The following is a 19,635-nucleotide window of genomic DNA, read 5'->3' as shown; positions in this document are numbered from 1 at the left end:
ATTCTCCCTAAGGGAACACAGAAAAAGAAATCCAGGGCAAAAAGTGAAGGGAAATGTCCCTTAGAGGACACAGCAAAAAAAAAAATAAATAAATAAATACTGCACAGGAAGTGAAGGGAGATATCCCTAAGGGGACACAACACAAAAAAAAAAAATACAGGACAGAAGGTGAAGGGAAATCTCTCAAATGGGGACACAGCAAAATAAATAAATAAAAATCCAGGACAGGAAGTGAAGGGAAATCTCCCTAAGGGGACACAGCAAACAAAAAAAAAAAAAAAAAACAGGACAGGAAGTGAAGGGAAATCTCCCTAAGAGGACACAGCAAACAAAAATAAACTTGATTAAAACAGTTTGTATTCTTTTTCTACAGTATCCAAACAAAGTTTCATTAATACATAAGACCTTACCCAGCACTTTATTCCACCATTGTTAATAAATGACTTATTCTGTTATGTGATGATGACTCGCTTGTGTGGCCCCCGGGGGCCCCGCTCACACCCATCACACAACGTCTTATCACATTACCACAAAGCTGTCAACAAGGTAAGCTTGTTATTTAAGCAACTGGGCGTGGTTATCGCAGGCGGGCCTGCCCCGCAGTCTTATCTCCCACCCACCTGGCAGCTTGTGAATGGAAGTGGGCGTGGTTAAGTGCCATGGGCTGTTGGCCGCCCCTCCCCGTTGCGGCGTCCTCTGATCGCCACTCTGAGCCGCTATTGGTTGCTCGGGCTGTGACGTGATGCAGCCGGTTCTCGTCTCCTCTGGATATAAGATACCGGAGAAGATAACGGGGCACTGAGCGGACATCAGCTGAGCCGGTAGAAGAGCGGAGCCCTCAAGAACACAACGTAAGATTGCTCTAACTGCCCTCCAACATTCCCTCCCCCGTATTTGGTGTGGTTCATCCTGACCTTCACGGGGTAGCAAAGGCAGGGGGAGATACCACTGGGGGAAGCGAGGGGGTCAACTTGCTAGAGGGCAAAGCAAGGAGTGAGAGCAGCCAGTGCAGGGAAGGAGTATACTATACATGATAATTGTATAGAGAACATCATCTGTTCTATGAGCATACACCTTCATTGTGATGCTTCAAGGGGTGTCACCATTAAAGTGTATGAATGGCAAAGTTATTGGGCTATAGAGGAGCCATTGCTCAATGACAGTAGGCTGCCAATGACAGGGGCCATTGCTCAATGACAGTAGGCTGCCAATGACAAGGGTGTAATGGCCTTCCATAGACAGTCTCTGGTGCTGGAGCCTGGGAATGTCTCCCATCTCCAGAGATAGGCTCACCAATGTCCTTCTAGTACAGATGACTTGCATAGTAAAATCCATTATTTGTAACGCATGTTGAATTTCTGATCACAGATGATCAGTGTTCACTAGGTCTTTTTTTTTAATCTATATCATTACAGAACAGAATCTTTAAATGCAACAAAGTATATTCCAATTTAGACTATTTGGCTATAAAGGGCTGCTTGTTTTTTTTTCCCCAAAGGGCTCATGCACCATATTTGATGATATGGTGCTCCATCGTCGCCGCTTAAAGGACTAGCTCTCCTATATCAGGTAATTTAGGTATGGCTTTTGTTTCATCTATCAGGGAATCCAGGAACCAAATCTCTAACAAAATCCCCAGCCTAGTCCTGGAAGCTCTGGTGTTGAAATGTCAGCATTAGAGCTCCTAAAATGAGTCTATCCAGTACAAATCTTTTAGTCATGACTTGGTTTTCTGTAATCCCGTCGGGAATCCAGGAACTAGATTTCCTTGATGAAGTCCCCAGCTGTGATGTAGAGATGTCCCCATTTCAAATTCTATGACTAGTCCACCTGGAGCAGGTCTTTTAGTCATGGCTTGGGTTTTCTGTAATTTCTTTTAGAACAACGGAACCAGATCTGTTTGACGAAGTCACCAACTTGCTCTTGGAAGCACTGGTGTAGAGATGTCACTATTGGAGCTTCAAAAATGAGTCCACCTGGAACAGGTCTTTTAGTCATGGCTTGGGTTTTCTGTAATTTCTTTGGGAACCCAGGAACCAGATCTGTAGGACAAAGTCCCCAGCTTGATCTTTTAAGCTCTGCTGTAGAGGTGTCACCAGTGGAGCTCCTAAGGTTAGTCCACCCAGGACAGGTCTTTTAGCCTTGGCTTGGCTTTCTGTAATCTCTTCGGGAACACAGGAACCGGATCTCATTGGGGAAGCCCTCAGCTTGTCTTTGGAAGCTTTGGTGTCACTATGTGGCGCTCCTAAGATTAGTCCACCCCGTACAGGTATTTTAGTCGTGTGTAGCTGTAGTCATGTAGAGATGTCACCATTGGAGCTTCTAAGTTTAGCCCACCCAGGACAGGTCTTCTAGTCATGACTTGGGTTTTCTGTAATCTCTTTGAAAACCCAGGAACCAGATCTGTTTGTCAAAGTTCCCAGCTTGCTCTTGGAAGCTTTGATGAACATATGTCACCATTGGAGCTCCTAAGATTAGTCCACCAAGGACAGGTCTTTTAGTCATTGTTTGGGTTTTCTGTAATCTCTTTGGGAACCCACAAACTCGATTTGCTTGATGAAGTCCCTAGCTTGCTCTTGTAAACTCAAGTGTAGGGATGTCACCATTGCAGCTCCTAAGATTAGTCCACCCAGGACAGGTCTTTTAGTTATGGCTTGGGTTTTTTGTAATCTCTCTGGGAACCCAATCTCCTTGACAAGTCCCCAGCTCTGTCTTGGAAGCTCTGGTGTAGAGATGTCACCATTGGAGCTCCTAAGATTAGTCCACCCAGGACAGGTCTTTTAGTTATGGCTTGGGTTTTTTGTAATCTCTCTGGGAACCCAATCTCCTTGACAAGTCCCCAGCTCTGTCTTGGAAGCTCTGGTGTAGAGATGTCACCATTGGAGCTCCTAAGATTAGTCCACCCAGGACAGGTCTTTTAGTTATGGCTTGGGTTTTTTGTAATCTCTTTGGGAACCCAATCTCCTTGACAAGTCCGCAGCTCTGTCTTGGAAGCTCTGTTGTAGAGATGTCACCATTGGAGCTCCTAGGAGACACAAGCCATTTGGTTATTAGACTCAGGGGCATAAAATCAAAACTGAAACTGTCAGCCTGATAATCACCTTGAGGTAGATTAATCCTTCCTAGGAAACCTATCATGAAAATGCTAGTGCAAAATGTAATACATGGTGCTTCACCTTGGGGTAGACTTATCTTTGTTTAAAGGATTAATCCACCCAGAGCAAGTTTTTTTTTTTTTAAGCTGGCTGTACACTAGTAGAATTATGAACGAACATTTGTACCAGAGGCGTAACTAGAACCTTCAGGGCCCCGGTGCAAGAAACCATGAAGGGCCCCCTGGACCCCTGGGGCCCTGGGGCCCTTTACTCTCATTGCGGGGCCCTTTATTACGGTCCTGCAGTGGGACCCTTTCACAAGTTCTGCAGTGGGTCCCCTTCCTGCCATCTTGGGGCCTCCCCACGGTGGTGGAATGCCAGGGCCCTGTCGCAAGTGTGACCTTTGCGATCCTGGAAGTTCACCCACTGGTGTCAGTAGTTTTTATTTTTTGGTATTTTAATTGTATTATTTTTTATAATTTTATTTTATATTTTTTACAATGTCACTGACTATGACTATAAATTACATATTTACCGACCCCTTCCTGGTTCTCTATTGTTACATATCCCCTGCAGCATCTGGCAGGAGAGGGAGGGGAGCACAGTGGGGGGGGGACCAGGGGAGCACACAGGGGCCCAGAGACAGCAGAACACAAGTGAACTGGATAGGAGGAGTGGCGGGGGCAGCATACAGAGGAACCAATCTCCTCCATTTTCCTCCTGCAGCTACAGAAGGAAAAAGGAGGACAGTGATTTCTCTACATGCTGCCCCCGCCGCCCCTCCTATTCAGGTGTACAGGGGAGCCACATGGGCCCCCTTGAGCATGGGGCCCGGTTGCGATTGCAACCCCTGCAACCCCTGTAGTTACGCCCCTGATTTGTACGAATATTCATACGAACATTTGTACGTGAATTCTTTGTAATTGGACAAATGTCGTCTGAGTACTTCAAATCTTCATGTAATTTCCTGAACAAAAACCACATATACTGTTAAAAATTCCTTTGAGAGAAACATCCCATTCCCACTCCTTCAAATTTTCTAGTCACTGTGGTAAAAATCTAACATCAATTTGATTAGAAAAACATTCCTAAAATGAAACCCTTTTAATTAAGTTTTACTAATGTATAGCCAGCTTTAGTTATGGTTTTCCTAAACCTCCTTGAGAACCAAGGGACCCAGCTCGGTCTTGGAGATGTCCTACCGAAGCTCCTAAGAGATGCGTGCCATTAAATAATTAGACCTAGCTCCATTACAAAACTGTTAATCACCTTGGGGTAGACAGATCTTTGTTTAAAGGATTAGCCCACCTAGGACAGGAATTTTAGTTATGGCTTGTGTTTTCTGTAATCTCTCTGGAAAAACGGGAACCAGATTTCCTTGATGACATTCCCAGTTCCTTCTCGGAAGCTCAGGTGTAAGGATGTCACTGTTGGAGCTCCTCGTAGACACAAGCCTTTGGATCACTAGACCCAGGGGCTTACACTAAAAACTGAACCTGTTCATCCAGATATCTTAATCTTATTTGTCAAGATGATCCAGTTCCTGGGTTCTGAGAGAGATTACGGAAAACAAGCCATAACTGTGACTTTTTTTGTGTAGACTGATCTATTTCTAGGAAACCTGTCAACAGATATATATGTACAATGTCACAGCTAATGTTCTAAAAATGATAGTGCAAAATGTACTATATGGTGCTCCGTAGTCTCTGTTTAAAGGAATAGCCCACCTAGAACAGGTATTTAAGCTATGGCTTGTGATTTGTGAAACCTCTTTGGAAACCCATGAAAAACATCTCCTTGACAAAATCCCCAGTTTGATCTTGGAAGCTCAGGCCTATTGGAACTCCTAGAAGACACAAGCCTTTAGATAATTAGACCCAAGGGCATACACTCAAAACAGAAACTGCGTGTACAGACAATCAGCTTGGAACACACTGATCTTTTTTTCTAGGAACCCTGTCAGGAGAGATACACATAGATTTTCACTGTTAACCACTTTACCTCCAGAGGATTTTGCTGTCTTACGTCCAGGCCACTTTTTGCGATTCGGCGCTGTGCGAATTTAACTGACAATTGCGCGGTCATGCGACGCCGTACCCAAACAAAATTTACGTCCTTTTTTCCCCACAAACAGAGCTTTCTTTTGGTGGTATTTGATTACCTGTGTGATTTCTACTTTTTGTGCTATAAACAAAAAAAGAGCGTTTATTTTGAAAAAATAACAATATTTTTAAAAATTTTTTATATGAAATTCCCCCCCCAAAAAATGTAAAAATCAAAATTTTTTTACATTTTTGGCCAATTTGTTTTCTGCTACCTATGTTTGGTAAAAAAAATCACAATAAGCGTATTTTGATTGGTTTGCGCAAAAGTTATTGCGTTTACAAACTAAGGGAAAGATTTCTGTCATTTTTGGTGTTTTTTTTTTTTAACGAGTAATGGCGGCGATCTGCGTTTTTTTTTTTTTGGGGGACTGCGACATTGCGGCGGACAGATTGGACCCTTGACTGACATTTTTGACACTTTTGGGGGTACAAGTGACATTACTGCAGTAATCAGTGCTATAAATATGCACTGTTACTGTAAAAATGACACTGGCAGGGAAGGGGTTAATTTTATTGGAGAGGGAGGGGTTAATGTATGCCTGGTGCTTACTAACATGTGTGGGGGGAGGTGACTGAGTGACACAGGGACAGATCGCATGTTCAGCTATGCTGAACCCTGCAATCTGTCACTGTTTGTCACTTAGGAGATCCGCCCGCTCTGTTTACACAAGTGGGCGGATCTCCAGACTCAATTCCCCGACGATCGGGGAAGAGCAGCGGCGATCGCCGCCGCTCCTCCCCTGGCCCGACTCCCGCTGTGACTGAAAACAGCGGGAGCGTGCCTCCAGCGGCGCGCGAGCGCCGCCTACAGGGGGAAGAGTCCAGCGACGTAGGTCTACGTCACTGGACGGAATCGAGCCACTTTGCCGCAGTACAGTCAACGTGACTGGTCGGCAAGTGGTTAATCTCTCTTTCTAAAAATGCTAAGTGTCTGGTTTTCTGGTTAATGCTTTTGCTTCGATACTTCCTCAATCCCTAACGAAGTATATTGATTAGGAGTTCTGATTTTATTTTTTGTTCATGGCCAGTGAGCCAGGCATATTGTGGCCAAGCGACTAGCATTTTTAACAAGAGATCACCTCTGGTAGTGCCATACTTTTTCAGTGATAGGTACACTTTAGCACCATGTTTCGCAACCAAGGTTCGTCTTGAGGTTGCTAGGGGTTCCTTGAACAGTGAGCAATGTAGGATTGATTTCTCACCTACACCGACCAACAATGCAAGGGGGCAATTCTACAAGGACCACTAATGTTAAAATACACCACAATTTGTACTATCTCCCTTTTTTATGCAGTTATTATTTATTTCAAAAATATTATTGAAAACAGCTTTGCAGGGGGTTCGTAACAAAATGATCTACCCTGGCAAATACGATCGGTACGCCACATTACGTCTTCTTTTATTTAAAACTTCCTTCAACTTATTAATCACACTATTGCACCATGAGCTGTAGCTATAATCTATTGTAGCAGGGGTTCCCTGAGACCCTAAACAATTATTTAAAGGGTTTCTCATGGGAAAAAGGCTGAGAAAGGCTGCTTTAACACAACAGCTCAGCAGCTTGAATGTTTCTCTTTAGCTATCTGATACTGTCTGGCAGATGCCCTATGGCAAAGGTGTGCACTCTCCACATTAATTATTAATTGTGAAGTGATATCAGTGTGGTTAAGCTCAGTCCTAAGGTCACCAGATGCTGGATTTGAAGGACAGACCTACAGCAAAGAATGATCTGCCAAAGCAGAATCTATATGCACATTTTTGAACGGCCTGCTCCAATTTTCAGTCTCTAGTAAACTCAGTTTACTATACAGGCATATCTGTAGAGGGCAACTGTTGGAGGGTAGCATAAAACATCATCAAGGGACAGTACTAGTCATAGTTGAAATCCAAAGTCCTCTGCCCCCTTCCCATACCCTGCAGTTGTAATCTTCCGGTACTGTGAAATAGTAATTGAGCTAAGGGACCTGTGACAGGCATTTGTCAAGAGTGCTGACTATGCCCACTCTTACTGCCCCCTTCACCATTCAGAAAAGCTGTGCTATAGCTTTCTTCTGACATAAATGTAAGGGACATTCTTCCCAATGAGCACCAATATAAGGAGCACTCTTCCCAATGAGTACCAACGTAAGGAACATTCTTTCCACTGACCACCCATATAGTAAGCATTCTTTCCACTGGCTACGAATTTAAAGAGCATTTTTCCCACTGACCACTAATGTAGGGGGCATTTTTCCTAATGACTACCAATGTGAGGAACATTCTTCCCATTGATTACCAATGTAGGGGGCATTCTTCCCACTGACCATGAATATAAGGCACGTTCTTCCTATAGACCACGAATATAAGGAGCATTCTTCCTAATGACCACCAATGTGAGGGATATTCTTCCCACTGATTACCAATGTAAGGAACATTCTTCCCACTGACCAGCAATGTAAAGAACATTCTTCCCAATGACCTTCAATGTAAGGGTCATGCTTCTCAATGACCATCAATGTAAGGGTCATGCTTCTCAATGACTATCAATGTAAGGGTCATGCTTCTCAATGTCCATCAATCTAAGGGTCATTCTTCCCACTGACCATGAATATAAGGCATGTTCTTCCTATTGACCACGAATATAAGGAGCATTCTTCCCACTGACCACTAATGTAAGAAGCATTCTTCCTAATGACCACCAATGTGAGGGATATTCTTCCCACTGATTACCAATGTAAGGGACATTCTTTGCACTGATTACCAATGTAAGGGACATTCTTTGCACTGATTACCAATGTAAGGGGCATTCTTCCCACTGACCAGCAATGTAAAGGACATTCTTCCCAATGACCATCAATGTAAGGGTCATGCTTCCCAATTACCATCAATGTAAGGGTCATGCTTCTCAATGGCCATCAATGTAAGGGTCATGCTTCCCAATTACCATCAATGTAAGGGTCATGCTTATCAATGACTATCAATGTAAGGGGCATTCTTCCCACTGACCATCAATGTAAGGAGCATTTCTCTTATTGACCCTTGGCATATCTGCGCAAGCACCAGATTTACAAAGATGGTGGCACCAAATCTAAAGAGCACTGAAGTTCCTCTTAAAACTCTTTTTTTTTTTTTTTTAACAAGCATGTCATACTTACCTGCTCTGTGCAGTTGTTTTGCACAAAGCAGCCCGATCCTCCTCTTCACGGGTCCCTTGCAGCAGCTCCTGGCCCCTCCCTCTTGCTAAGTGCCCCCAGAGCAAGCAGCTTGCAATGGGGGCACCCAAGCAGACTCTCTTCCAAACTGCGGCTCTGCGTGTCCATTCACACACAGAACTTCAGCTCGGCCCTGCTTCCTCTCTCTCCTGATTGGCTCAGTGACTGCGATTGACAGCAGTGGGAGCCAGTTGCAGAGTCCCTGGAGAGCCGAGGCACTCGTGCACATTGCTGGATCGAGATGGGGCTTAAGGAAGGTATTAGGGGGTCTGCTGCATAGAATACATGAAGCCTTTACAACCACTTTAGGATTATTTTTCAGCAGGTAAGTAGATTTGCATTAAGCAGCATGTGGAGATTTGAGAGGCTTCTATGTTGCATGGCTAGCTTTGGTCACAGCATTAATTTATTACAAGTATTTTTGAAAAAAACGCCAACAATTTTTTCAAAGTATTTTATATTTACATCAGTCCTTGTCCATCTAAGGTCCCTATCTCACATGCATACACGTTCTAGGGTCAATTTGGACAGGCGCTAGTATTGCAGAAATGCTAACCACTATGTCACTAAGCCAAACTGATAACATGTCATTATAAGTCTGTGTATGATTTTGGAGCTTCGGTAGGCCTGAATTGCGGCTTAACGGTATTTGTGCACAAAAAGCAGAGGCAGGTAAAAAATCCTTTACATACAATAATCGTAAATTATAATTAAATGCTAGTCCAATCACAAGTTGTATTGTAGGCATAGGTCAGTAATGCCTAACCTTGGCACCCCAGATGTGTTGAAACTACATTTCCCATGATGCTCATGCATGCTACAGTGTAGCATCATGGGAAATGTAGTTTCAAAACATCTGGGGTGCCAAGGTTAGCCATCAGTGGCATAGGTGGACCCTAGAAGGCTAAAGTCTTGTACACACTAGTAGTTTTTTTTTCGTTCAACCCAGCAGGGAAAAAAAACTGACATCTCAGGAGGAGCCGCTGTACTAACAATCCAATGTTAGTACAGCAATCTCCCCTGCTATGCCATTGTGTTCTGACAGGGAGGCGATTCCCCCCGCCAGACTCTGGCTGAGAGCGCTAAACGGGAGGTGATCGGCAGACCTTTTTCGGTCATGCCCCTTCAACAGAAGCCAGCTGAACGTCCAGCCTCTGTCGGACCGACTCAATACTCACGTCCCGAATGTCATTTGAACCGGCTGATGGTGTCCGACATTCAGCCCATGTGTACAAGGATTAAGTCAGTCCCTGGATTTTTATACATCTTGGATACTCCCAACAATGAGATCTCTCTGCTACAGTTCTTGACTCTGGCCGGGAGATTTGGGTGTTCCTGCCCACCTTTGTGTGTTCCAGAAACTCTTGTCACATTCTCCCATAGTATGCAACAAATAAAAAATCAAGCAAGGAAAGTGCAAGCTATAGCTAGGTAGGTGTTTAAGATTAAGGAACTGCACGCAGAGATTTCACCAATAGAGTCCCTAAGGCCCCTTTCACACATACGGACCGTTTGTCCGTTTTTCATCCATCCGTTGACGGATGAAAAAGGGACATCAATGCATTCTTATGGAAAAATGGATAACAACGGACGATCATCCATTTACATCTGTTTTCATCCGCTTCCGTCAATATCCATTTATTTGAACGGAGGAAAGCCCTATTTTTCTTCCGTTAAAACAATGGATCAGACAAAAAATAGATGTAAACAGACAAACGGTCCTTTTTTCATCCATTTTTGCATTGGTAGTGGATGTAAAAATTAAAACGGATGAAAATCGGACGAAAAATGGATGAAAAACAGATGAAAAACTGATACATTTTGACGTGACTAAATTGATGAAATTTGTCAGGGGGTTTAACTCTCTAGCAACGACGAAAAGCAGACATGAGTTTTAGATGGATTGACCCTTTAATTGTGAGTTTGGCCTATAGAACAAAGCAGTAATAAACCACCAGAAATATAAAAGACAAAGCCCCCTGCAGGTTTAAAGTATAACTAAAGGCAAAAATTATTTTAGTTTTGGATAGAGTGCATAGAGATTATTTCGTTTTTATTGCTGTCTGTGCCCCTGTTAACCACTTAAGCCCCGGAAGATTTTACCCCCTTCCTGACCAGGGCCTATTTTGCGATTCGGCACTGCGTGAATTTAATGGACAATTGCGCGGTCGTGCGACGCTGTACCTAAACGAATTTGGCGTCCTTTTTTCCCCACAAACAGAGCTTTCTTTTGGTGGTATTTGATCACCTGTGATTTTTTTGTTCATGCGCTATAAACAAAAAAAGAGCGTCAATTTTGCAAAAATAACAATATTTTTCACATTCCCCAAAAAAAAAAAAAATGTAAAAATCAAAATTTTTTAACATTTTCGGCCAATTTGTTTTATGCTACATATGTTTGGTAAAAAAAATCGCAAAAAGCGTATTTTGATTGGTTTGCCCAAAAGTTATCGCGTTTACTAACAAAGGGAAAGATTTTTGTTGTTTTTTTTTTTAACGAGTAATGGCGGCGATCTGCGTTTTTTTTTTTGCGGTACTGCGACATTGCGGCGGACAGATCGGACCCATGACTGACATTTTTGACACTTTTGGGGTTACCAGTGATATTTCTACAGTAATCAGTGCTATAAATATGCACTGTTACTGTAAAATTACACTGGCAGTGAAGGGGTTAACTTTTTTTTAGAGGGAGGGGTTATGTGTGTCCCTAGGGGCGTGATTCTAACTGTGATTGGCTGTGGCTTGAGGTGTAGGAACAGTGATCCAACGGTCCTACATAGTAGAACCGTATAATCACTGTTTCTACACTGGGGAGAATGACAGGAGGCTTGTTTACATAAGCCGCCTGCCTTTCTCCCTCTCCACCGACGATCGCCGAGTGACCGGCGGACATCGGGTCCGCTGGTCACACGCGCGGGGGGGTCCGTGACCGCGCGGGAGCGCTCCTCCGGCGGCGCATGCTCGCTCCCCAGAGCCCTTACAGGCTAGCGACGTAGACCTACGTCGCTCTGCCTGTGAGGGGCTGACCGCCGCAGTAAATATACTGTGAGCAGTCGGCAAGCGGTTAATTTGCAGGGATTTCCTCTCACTTCCTGTTTGGCTATGGGACAGGAAGGGAAGGGAAATATCTGCAATGAGACACAGATAGCGAAAAACGAACAGGGGTTTTAAACTTCCCTTGCTCTATCCAAAATGGGAGAAAAAAAAGTTTTGCCTATGGTTCTACTTTAAGTCCATAATGTACAAGTATGCCCTTCATTCTAGTATGTTATGACAGACTTGCATGTACAAGGAGTCCTCCAGCACAGCGGTGGCACAGCTGCCCACGCTGCAGTCTTCATCGGGTTTGCGGGCTCCAGTTGTATGAATGGTCGAGGCTGTGAGGACATCACTGGCTCTGGCACGGAGCTCTGAAGGTCCGGCATGGTATGCCATCCCTTTGGCGCGCATGCTCCTGTGACGTCAATGGCTGCAAGTTGTGTGAATATCTCATAAACAGTGTAAGTTTAGGAGATATTCACTGATGGATCATTGGTGAGATAAGTGTTCTGAGCACTGGACGGGACTGCCATTGCTGGATAAGCATGCCAAAACTGTTCTAGGACTGCTGTAGCAAGACTTGTAGAAAACCGGCGTTGCCTAAGTATTACACAGTCATTGCTCCTATGAAGAGACATCCTGCTGCAGGAAACAGCCATGCAATCATAGCTAGTGTCTATGACTTTCATACAAACATAAATTACAGTTCTAGCCTGAAAAATGTGTCCATATGTATGGCTGCTGAAGAGCCTAGCCTTCAAGTAGATGTCCAGGTCTGAAGATTTATAGTTTCTCTGTAGCTGTATTGCAGGCCATTCAAATGGACATTTTCAAGCAAGTTCAACAACTTTTTACAGCTTTTAACTGGAAAAACACCAAAAGAATGTATGCCGACAACCACCAATGGTTTCTATCAACATCATAAAACCATCACAAAGGATACTCAGAAATGTCATCCTTTTGTGATTCAAAACCGGTGGTTGAAATTGCTTAAAAGATTTTTGGTATATTCCATAAACATACAGTCAGGTCCATAAATATTGGGACATCGACACAATTCTTATCTTTTTGGCTCTATACACCACCACAATGGATTTGAAATGAGACCAACAAGATGTGCTTTAACTGCAGACTTTCAGCTTTAATTTGAGCGTATTTACATCCAAATCAGGTGAACGGTGTAGGAATTACAACAGTTTGTATATGTGCCTCCCACTTTTTAAGGGACCAAAAGTAATGGGACAGATTAACAATCATAAATCAAACTTACACTTTTTAATACTTGGTTGCAAATCCTTTGCAGTCCATTACAGCTTGAAGTCTGGAACGCATAGACATCACCAGACGCTGGGTTTCATCCCTGGTGATGCTCTGCCAGGCCTCTACTGCAACTGTCTTCAGTTCATGCTTGTTCTTGGGGCATTTTCCCTTCAGTTTTGTCTTCAGCAAATGAAATGCATGCTCAGTCGAATTCAGGTCAGGTGATTGACTTGGCAATTGCATAACATTCCACTTCTTTCCCTTAAAAAACTCTTTGGTTGCTTTCGCAGTATGCTTCAGGTCATTGTCCATCTGCACTGTGAAGCGCCGTCCAATGAGTTCTGAAGCATTTGGCTGAATATGAGCAGATAATATTGCCCGAAACTCTTCAGAATTCATACTGCTGCTTTTGTCAGCAGTCACATCATCAATAAATACAAGAGAACCAGTTCCATTGGCAGCCATACATGCCCACGCCATGACACTACCACCACCATGCTTCACTGATGAGGTGGTATGCTTTGGATCATGAGCAGTTCCTTTCCTTCTCCATACTCTTCTCTTCCCATCACTCTGGTACAAGTTGATCTTGGTCTCATCTGTCCATAGGATGTTGGTCCAGAACTGTGAAGGCTTTTTAGATGTTGTTTGGCAAACTCTAATCTGGCCTTCCTGTTTTTGAGGCTCACCAGTGGTTTATATCTTGTGGTGAACCCTCTGTATTCACTCTGTTGATGTCTTCTCTTGATTGTTGACTTTGACACAAATACACCTACCTCCTGGAGAGTGTTCTTGATCTGGCCAACTGTTGTAAAGGGTGTTTTTTTTCACCAGGGAAAGAATTCTTCAGTCATCCACCACAGTTGTTTTCCGTGGTCTTCCGGGTCTTTTGGTGTTGCTGAGCTCACCGGTGCATTCTTTCTTTTAAAGGATGTTACAAACAGTTGATTTGGCCACACCTAATGTTTTTGCTATCTCTCTGATGGGTTTGTTTTGTTTCTTCAGCCTAATGATGGCTTGCTTCACTGATAGTGACAGCTCTTTGGATCTCATATTGAGAGTTGACAGCAACAGATTCCAAATGCAAATAGCACACTTGAAATGATCTCCGGACCTTTTATCTTCTCCTTGTAAATGAGATAATGAGGGAATAACACACACCTGGCCATGGAACAGCTGAGCAGCCAATTTTCCCATTACTTTTGGTCCCTTAAAAAGTGGGAGGCACATATACAAACTGTTGTAATTCCTACACCATTCACCTTATTTGGATGTAAATACCCTCAAACTAAAGCTGAAAGTCTACAGTTAAAGCACATCCTGTTTGTTTCATTTCAAATCCATTGTGGTGGTGTATATAGCCAAAAAGATTAGAATTGTGTTGATGTCCCAATATTTATGGACCTGACTGTACCATCTGGTTTCTAATGTATAGTCAAATCTGTTCTATATTTCTTGGAATGTTGATTTGTATTAGGTATAGATATGCAATCCTCATATTAATTATTGTTATGGTATTCTCTATTTATGATATCTGGACCTGCCACTAAAGTACTTGCATGTCTGCAGAACATTTTCTGTTTAGCCATATACAGGATGAGCACTATTCTAAATTTGGGAGCATCCCAGCACCTGTCCCCATCTCTCATCTGAAGTCTAACCTTTTTATATTTCACTGGATATTAAAGGAACACTTCCCCTTCCTTTTCTTTTTCCTTTTTTTTTTATTTTTTCTTCCTTACAGCCCAACTAATACATGTGAAAAACTGACCCTTGCAGTTGCCCCCCCACTGCATGGGTCAAATGCTTGTTATTTCTAGGGGTAAAAGAATAAACAGTTATACTAATTTTATCCCGTACTCCAGCAGACTTTTTCCAAGTTGCTCAACTGGCCCCCCAAAGCCAAAAATCTTTATCACTCTGTTGGTTGCAGGCACTCTGATGTCTTCATGTACAATGCAGGGCCAGCAGTCCTCCACCATATGTGAAGCTGGCAAGGGCCTACCTAAAGCCCTTGATTGAGAAAAGAGCATCAGCTCCCGGTAAGGCAAGGAATAAGATATAATTGTATATAAGCATAATTGCTTATTCATCGTCACCTAGACAAAAAAAAATTTAGAGCCCCCTTCAGGGCTAAAACAATTTTGTTTCTTATACCATCCCTCAATCCCACCCCCTTTAACCCATGCTACTGTGCAATTTTTGTTCTCCCTACTTTGTGAAGCCAGGTATACTCCCCTAAGTCCCCTCTCCCAGACCCTTGCTGATGATTCTGGGTGGGGGGCACGCTGATCCAATGCTGCCATTCCCTCCTCCCATCCAAGATTGCCAGTCTCCTGCCATTCCTCTGGTTTCCTCTTCTGGATCCTAAGAGGATCCTGCTGCTGGGCATGCAGTAGGAAATGTCCATGTCATGTAGGCACTGATGTGGACACCTAAAGGAGGACCCAAGCAGGAAGTAAAAAAATAAGAGAAGACTTAGCGCTTCAGCATCACATGACCATTGATTAACCACTTAAGCCCCAGAAGATTTTACCCCCTTCCTGACCAGGGTTTTTTTTGCGATTTTTTTTTTTTTTTTTTTTACTGCGTGACTTTAACGGACAATTGCGCGGTCGTGCGACGCTGTACCTAAACGAATTTAATGTCCTTTTTTTTCCCACAAACTGAGCTTTCTTTTGGTGGTATTTGATTACCTGTGCGATTTTTTGATCATGCGCTATAAACAAAAAAGATTGCGTAAATTTTGCAAAAATAACAATATTTTTCACATTTTTTTTTTATATGAAATTCCCCCCAAAAAAATGTAAAAATCAAAATTTTTTAACATTTTCGGCCAATTTTGTTTTATGCTACATATGTTTGGTAAAAAAAATTGCAAAAAGCGTATTTTGATTGGTTTGCGCAAAAGTTATCGCATTTACTAACAAAGGGAAAGATTTTTGTCATTTTTGGTGTTTTTTTTTTTTAACGAGTAATGGCGGCGATCTGCGATTTTTTTTTTTTTTTGCGGGACAGCGACAGCGGACAGATCGGACCATTGACTGACATTTTTGACACTTTTGGGGTTACCAGTGACATTACTACAGTAATCAGTGCTATACATATGCACTGTTACTGTAAAAATGACACTGGCAGGGAAGGGGTTAACTGTATTGGAGAGGGAGGGGTTAAGTGTGTCCTAGGAGCGTGTTTCTAACTGTGATGGGACATGGCTACTGGTGTAAAAACAGAGATCAACGGTCCTACATAGTAGAACTGTCTGATCTCCATTTTTACACAGGGGAGAATGACAGGCGGCTTTGTTTACATTAGCCGCCTGCCTTTCTCCCTTCCCGGCGAACGATCGTGAGTGACCGGCGGACATCGGGTCCGCCGGTCACACGCACTGACTTGTTAGGGAACAAGCCGCTATTGGCTCACAAGCCAGTGACAGGCTAGTGACGTACCGGTATGTCACTTTGCCTGGCCGGGGCTGACCGCCGCAGTATATGTACTTGCGGCGGTCGGCAAGTGGTTAAAGCGATTCTAAAGGATTACTTTTTTTTTAAAATAACAAACATTTTATTCTTACCTGCTCTGTACAATATTTTTCTGCACAGAGCAACCCCGATCCTCTTCTTTTTTGGTCCTCCGTCAGTGAACCTGGCCCCCCCCTGCCGAGTGCCCCCAATAGCAAGCCTCTTGCTATGGGGGCACACCAGCAGGCTCGCACCCAAGCCGTGCTTCTGTGAATGGAAACTGTCAAATCACTCACAGAGCGCAGCTCAGCCCCACCCCCTGCTCTCACCTCATTGGCACACTGGCTTTGATTGACAGCAGCAGCACACATGCACATCGCTGGATCAAGATGGGGCTCAGGTAAGTGTAAGGGGGAACTGGGGGTTGTCGGTGTCACTGAAGGCTGTTGCAGGCCTTAAACTGAATGATTCATCTAAACTAAATGGTCTCTTTTAATGTGTCAGAAATAAGTTAAAATTCACTTTGCCAGCTTTCTACTCAAATGCTTTTACTTATGCAACAAATACTGACATTTTGCATTTTTTTTTTACATGTAGGTCATCAAGATGGCATCTAAACTTAAATACCTCCTGGTTTTTGACTTTGATGAGACCATTGTCAATGAGAACAGTGATGACTCGGTGGTTCAGGTAGCACCTGAAGAAGAGATACCTGACTGGTTACGGGAGACTTTCCAAGAAGGCTTTTACAACCAGTATATGCAGAGAGTGTTTAATTATCTTGGAGATAAAGGTGTGAAGTTGACTGACCTCAAAGCAGTTTACGAGAAGATCCCTCTTTCTCCTGGTATGCCCACCCTCTTCAGATTCCTGATCAAGAACCAAGATCGATTTGAGATTATCCTACTTTCGGATGCCAACATGTTTGGGATTGAGAGCAATCTGAAAAACTACGGCTATCATTCTCTCTTCCGGAGGGTCATTAGCAACCCTACTACGCTGGAGAAGAATGGATACTTAACTCTTGGTCCTTATCACACCCACAGTTGCCCTCAGTGTCCAGCAAACATGTGCAAGAGGAAGATCTTAACCGAATACCTCGCTGAAAGGGCTCAAGAAGGAGTCAAGTTTGAAAGCCTGTTGTACGTTGGAGATGGAGCCAACGATTTCTGCCCATCCGTCATATTCACATCCACAGATGTCACATTCCCTCGAAAGAGTTATCCCATGCACAAGTTAATACGAAAAATGGAAGAAAAGCAAAAAGGATCCTTTAAGGCTAAAGTAGTCCCTTGGGAATCTGCTGATGTGGTTGCACAGTACCTCCACGCTCTTTTGAACAAGTTCTAAAAATAAAAAAAGATCGCAGGAACACCTTAGCTTAGAATAGTTACTATGAGTCTCATTACCTAGGCTCCATATCTATGATCAATCCTAAACTATGCAGTTATGTCAACTTTCAACCTCGGTTCTTTGGAATTGGCAAGTTGACTTTTTCATGCCAGTATTCAAACCTTATGTCTTCTGAAGGGTCAATAGACTGGTTTGCAGAGTTTTATTAACTACTTTTTCTCTGCCAACAGAGCTCTACAAGAATCAATAACATTGACTTTTTAACATTTTCACATGTATTGCTAAAGCATGACAATGCATCTTTGAAATACCTCACAGTATTTTTTATTAGAATGCTATAGTAATCCTACAAAGCAAGAAAAACCTGGAATGTCGGCCTTGTGAAATCACACTGGATCATGCCAAGCAATCATAAACAAAAGCAAGGGGTTCAGTTATAGTGAGTTGTGGGTGGTTGAAACCCTAGCATCAGTTTTTTTCACCATTGCCTAAACAAATTGTTCAAAGATTGACTTTTTAACAATTTTATTTTCTCCTGCTTGCCATCTGAGGTTTGAGCAAGTTCTAGGACCTGTGGCCTGTATATTAATCTTGGTATGTGCCAAGAGTTTCTCCACTTAATTTTATGAAACCTGCCCCTCCCGGCCAGAACACACTGGCCAGCGCTCGCAGCCATTGGCTGAGAGCCCTGGATTCTGATTGGCTGCTGGTTTTCCAGCAAGCTCGTTCCATAGAAGTTGTCCATGAGATCGGCTTCTGTCAAACATGAGCCCGTACACATGGCCGACATTCGGCCCATGTGTACGGAGCTTAAATGAAACATTGCTCAGACCAGGACTTTCAAAATGGCAGAACAAAGCAACACAGAGGAAGTAATCAGAGCCCAGCTGAACTTTCAGTTTAAATCAGCCAATTCAATTTCAGGTGCTTGCGGGGGACAGGCTTTTCTACCCCAGGCTGTGGCTGCTTTTTAAAGAAAACCAAATGTGAGACTTTCCTTTTGATGCATTTGGCATTTATTGAGCTGTTTTTAACTGAAAGTTCAGTTGGGCTTTAATATACTGCATGCCCCCCCCCCCCTTAGGAAACCCCGAACCATCATTTAGATCCAGACTTTGGCATATTTATATTTATTGCTGCCACACAAGTTATAAAAACTATGTATAAATACATAGCAATTTTATGCATGACGATATAGTGCAATACATAATATACGCAGACTGAACTCCAGACTGATACAAAACACTTGTTTTAATGCAGTTATGGTTGCATTAATATTCATCTAAATGGGTTTTTCGAAATACAGCTATTCTAAGTACATTAATTATTCACATAGCAACAAAGTTAGAATAGTAATAACTTCACCAGTGTGTTGATGCTCCTTCTTTGTCCAATGAACAGCGGTGAGACCTTTACCAATCTGTACTGCTCCAACTGCAGTGAAGGTCCGAAATCGGACTTCGGCTTTCGTGCCCGGATCACAAGTAGGTATCTCAAAATGGTAAAAAACCTCTGGCAGGTAAAACTATAAATATATATGTCTTTGAATTATGTAATTGTTTCTTGAAGATTCATTTTTAAGACCATGTCTACAAAAGACTTCTTTTTTTTATTTTTCCTTATATTCAACATAAACTTGAAGTCTTTTTTTTTTCTTTGCTATTTATCTTTTATTGGATATATTCTCATTCATACATCTAATGCGTGCTTCAGATTTCTCAGTTTTGACAAAGCCATATGTGGTCTAAAGTTATAATGAAGACAGACGTAAGATGACAACCCTGGCCAGTCTTTCATGATGTAGAAGTTAGGATGCCCAGTGACTTGAGTATCAGTCCATTTGGTGGTCCCATCCCACCATCTCACCTTTATGGCTGTTTTCAGTTAAGCCAGCCATAGATGGTTCGAATCGAGATTCATACCATTTATGGGCATGCTGATTGCACCCAGTCGATCCATTGATCGATTTGGGTACAACCAGCATATACGATTTTTCATGCGATTAATGCCAGCAGCTAAAGCCACTAGCAATAATCACTGTGTTCTCCTGGCAGGGAAGGCTGTCCCTGCCAGGAGAACACAATAGCTCTGCAGAAGGAATTTCTGTGTTGATGGAGGAATCAAGCAATTT

General features: G+C 42.9%; 1 protein-coding gene across 1 annotated transcript; it reads left to right on the top strand.

Moving 5' to 3' along the window:
* The first annotated feature begins 736 nt into the window (after positions 1 to 736).
* On the top strand, positions 737 to 17,975 carry PHOSPHO1 (phosphoethanolamine/phosphocholine phosphatase 1). Its single transcript, XM_082271416.1, has 2 exons — positions 737 to 851; positions 16,749 to 17,975. Exon 2 carries the CDS (start codon positions 16,758 to 16,760, stop codon positions 17,499 to 17,501), a length of 744 nt encoding a protein of 247 aa, XP_082127542.1. The 5' UTR covers positions 737 to 851; positions 16,749 to 16,757; the 3' UTR covers positions 17,502 to 17,975.
* The last annotated feature ends 1,660 nt before the right edge of the window (positions 17,976 to 19,635 follow it).

Source organism: Pelophylax lessonae (genome assembly GCF_965119305.1).
Source record: "Pelophylax lessonae genome assembly, chromosome: 11".
NCBI classification, from domain to species: Eukaryota; Metazoa; Chordata; class Amphibia; order Anura; family Ranidae; genus Pelophylax; species Pelophylax lessonae.
Note: the sequence above shows the minus strand (reverse complement) of the source record. Positions and strands in the feature narration are given on the sequence as shown.

Bases quoted from the DNA above. Each gene is read 5' to 3' on its own strand.
- PHOSPHO1 (XM_082271416.1), top strand. From the start codon at position 16,758: ATGGCATCTAAACTTAAATACCTCCTGGTTTTTGACTTTGATGAGACC.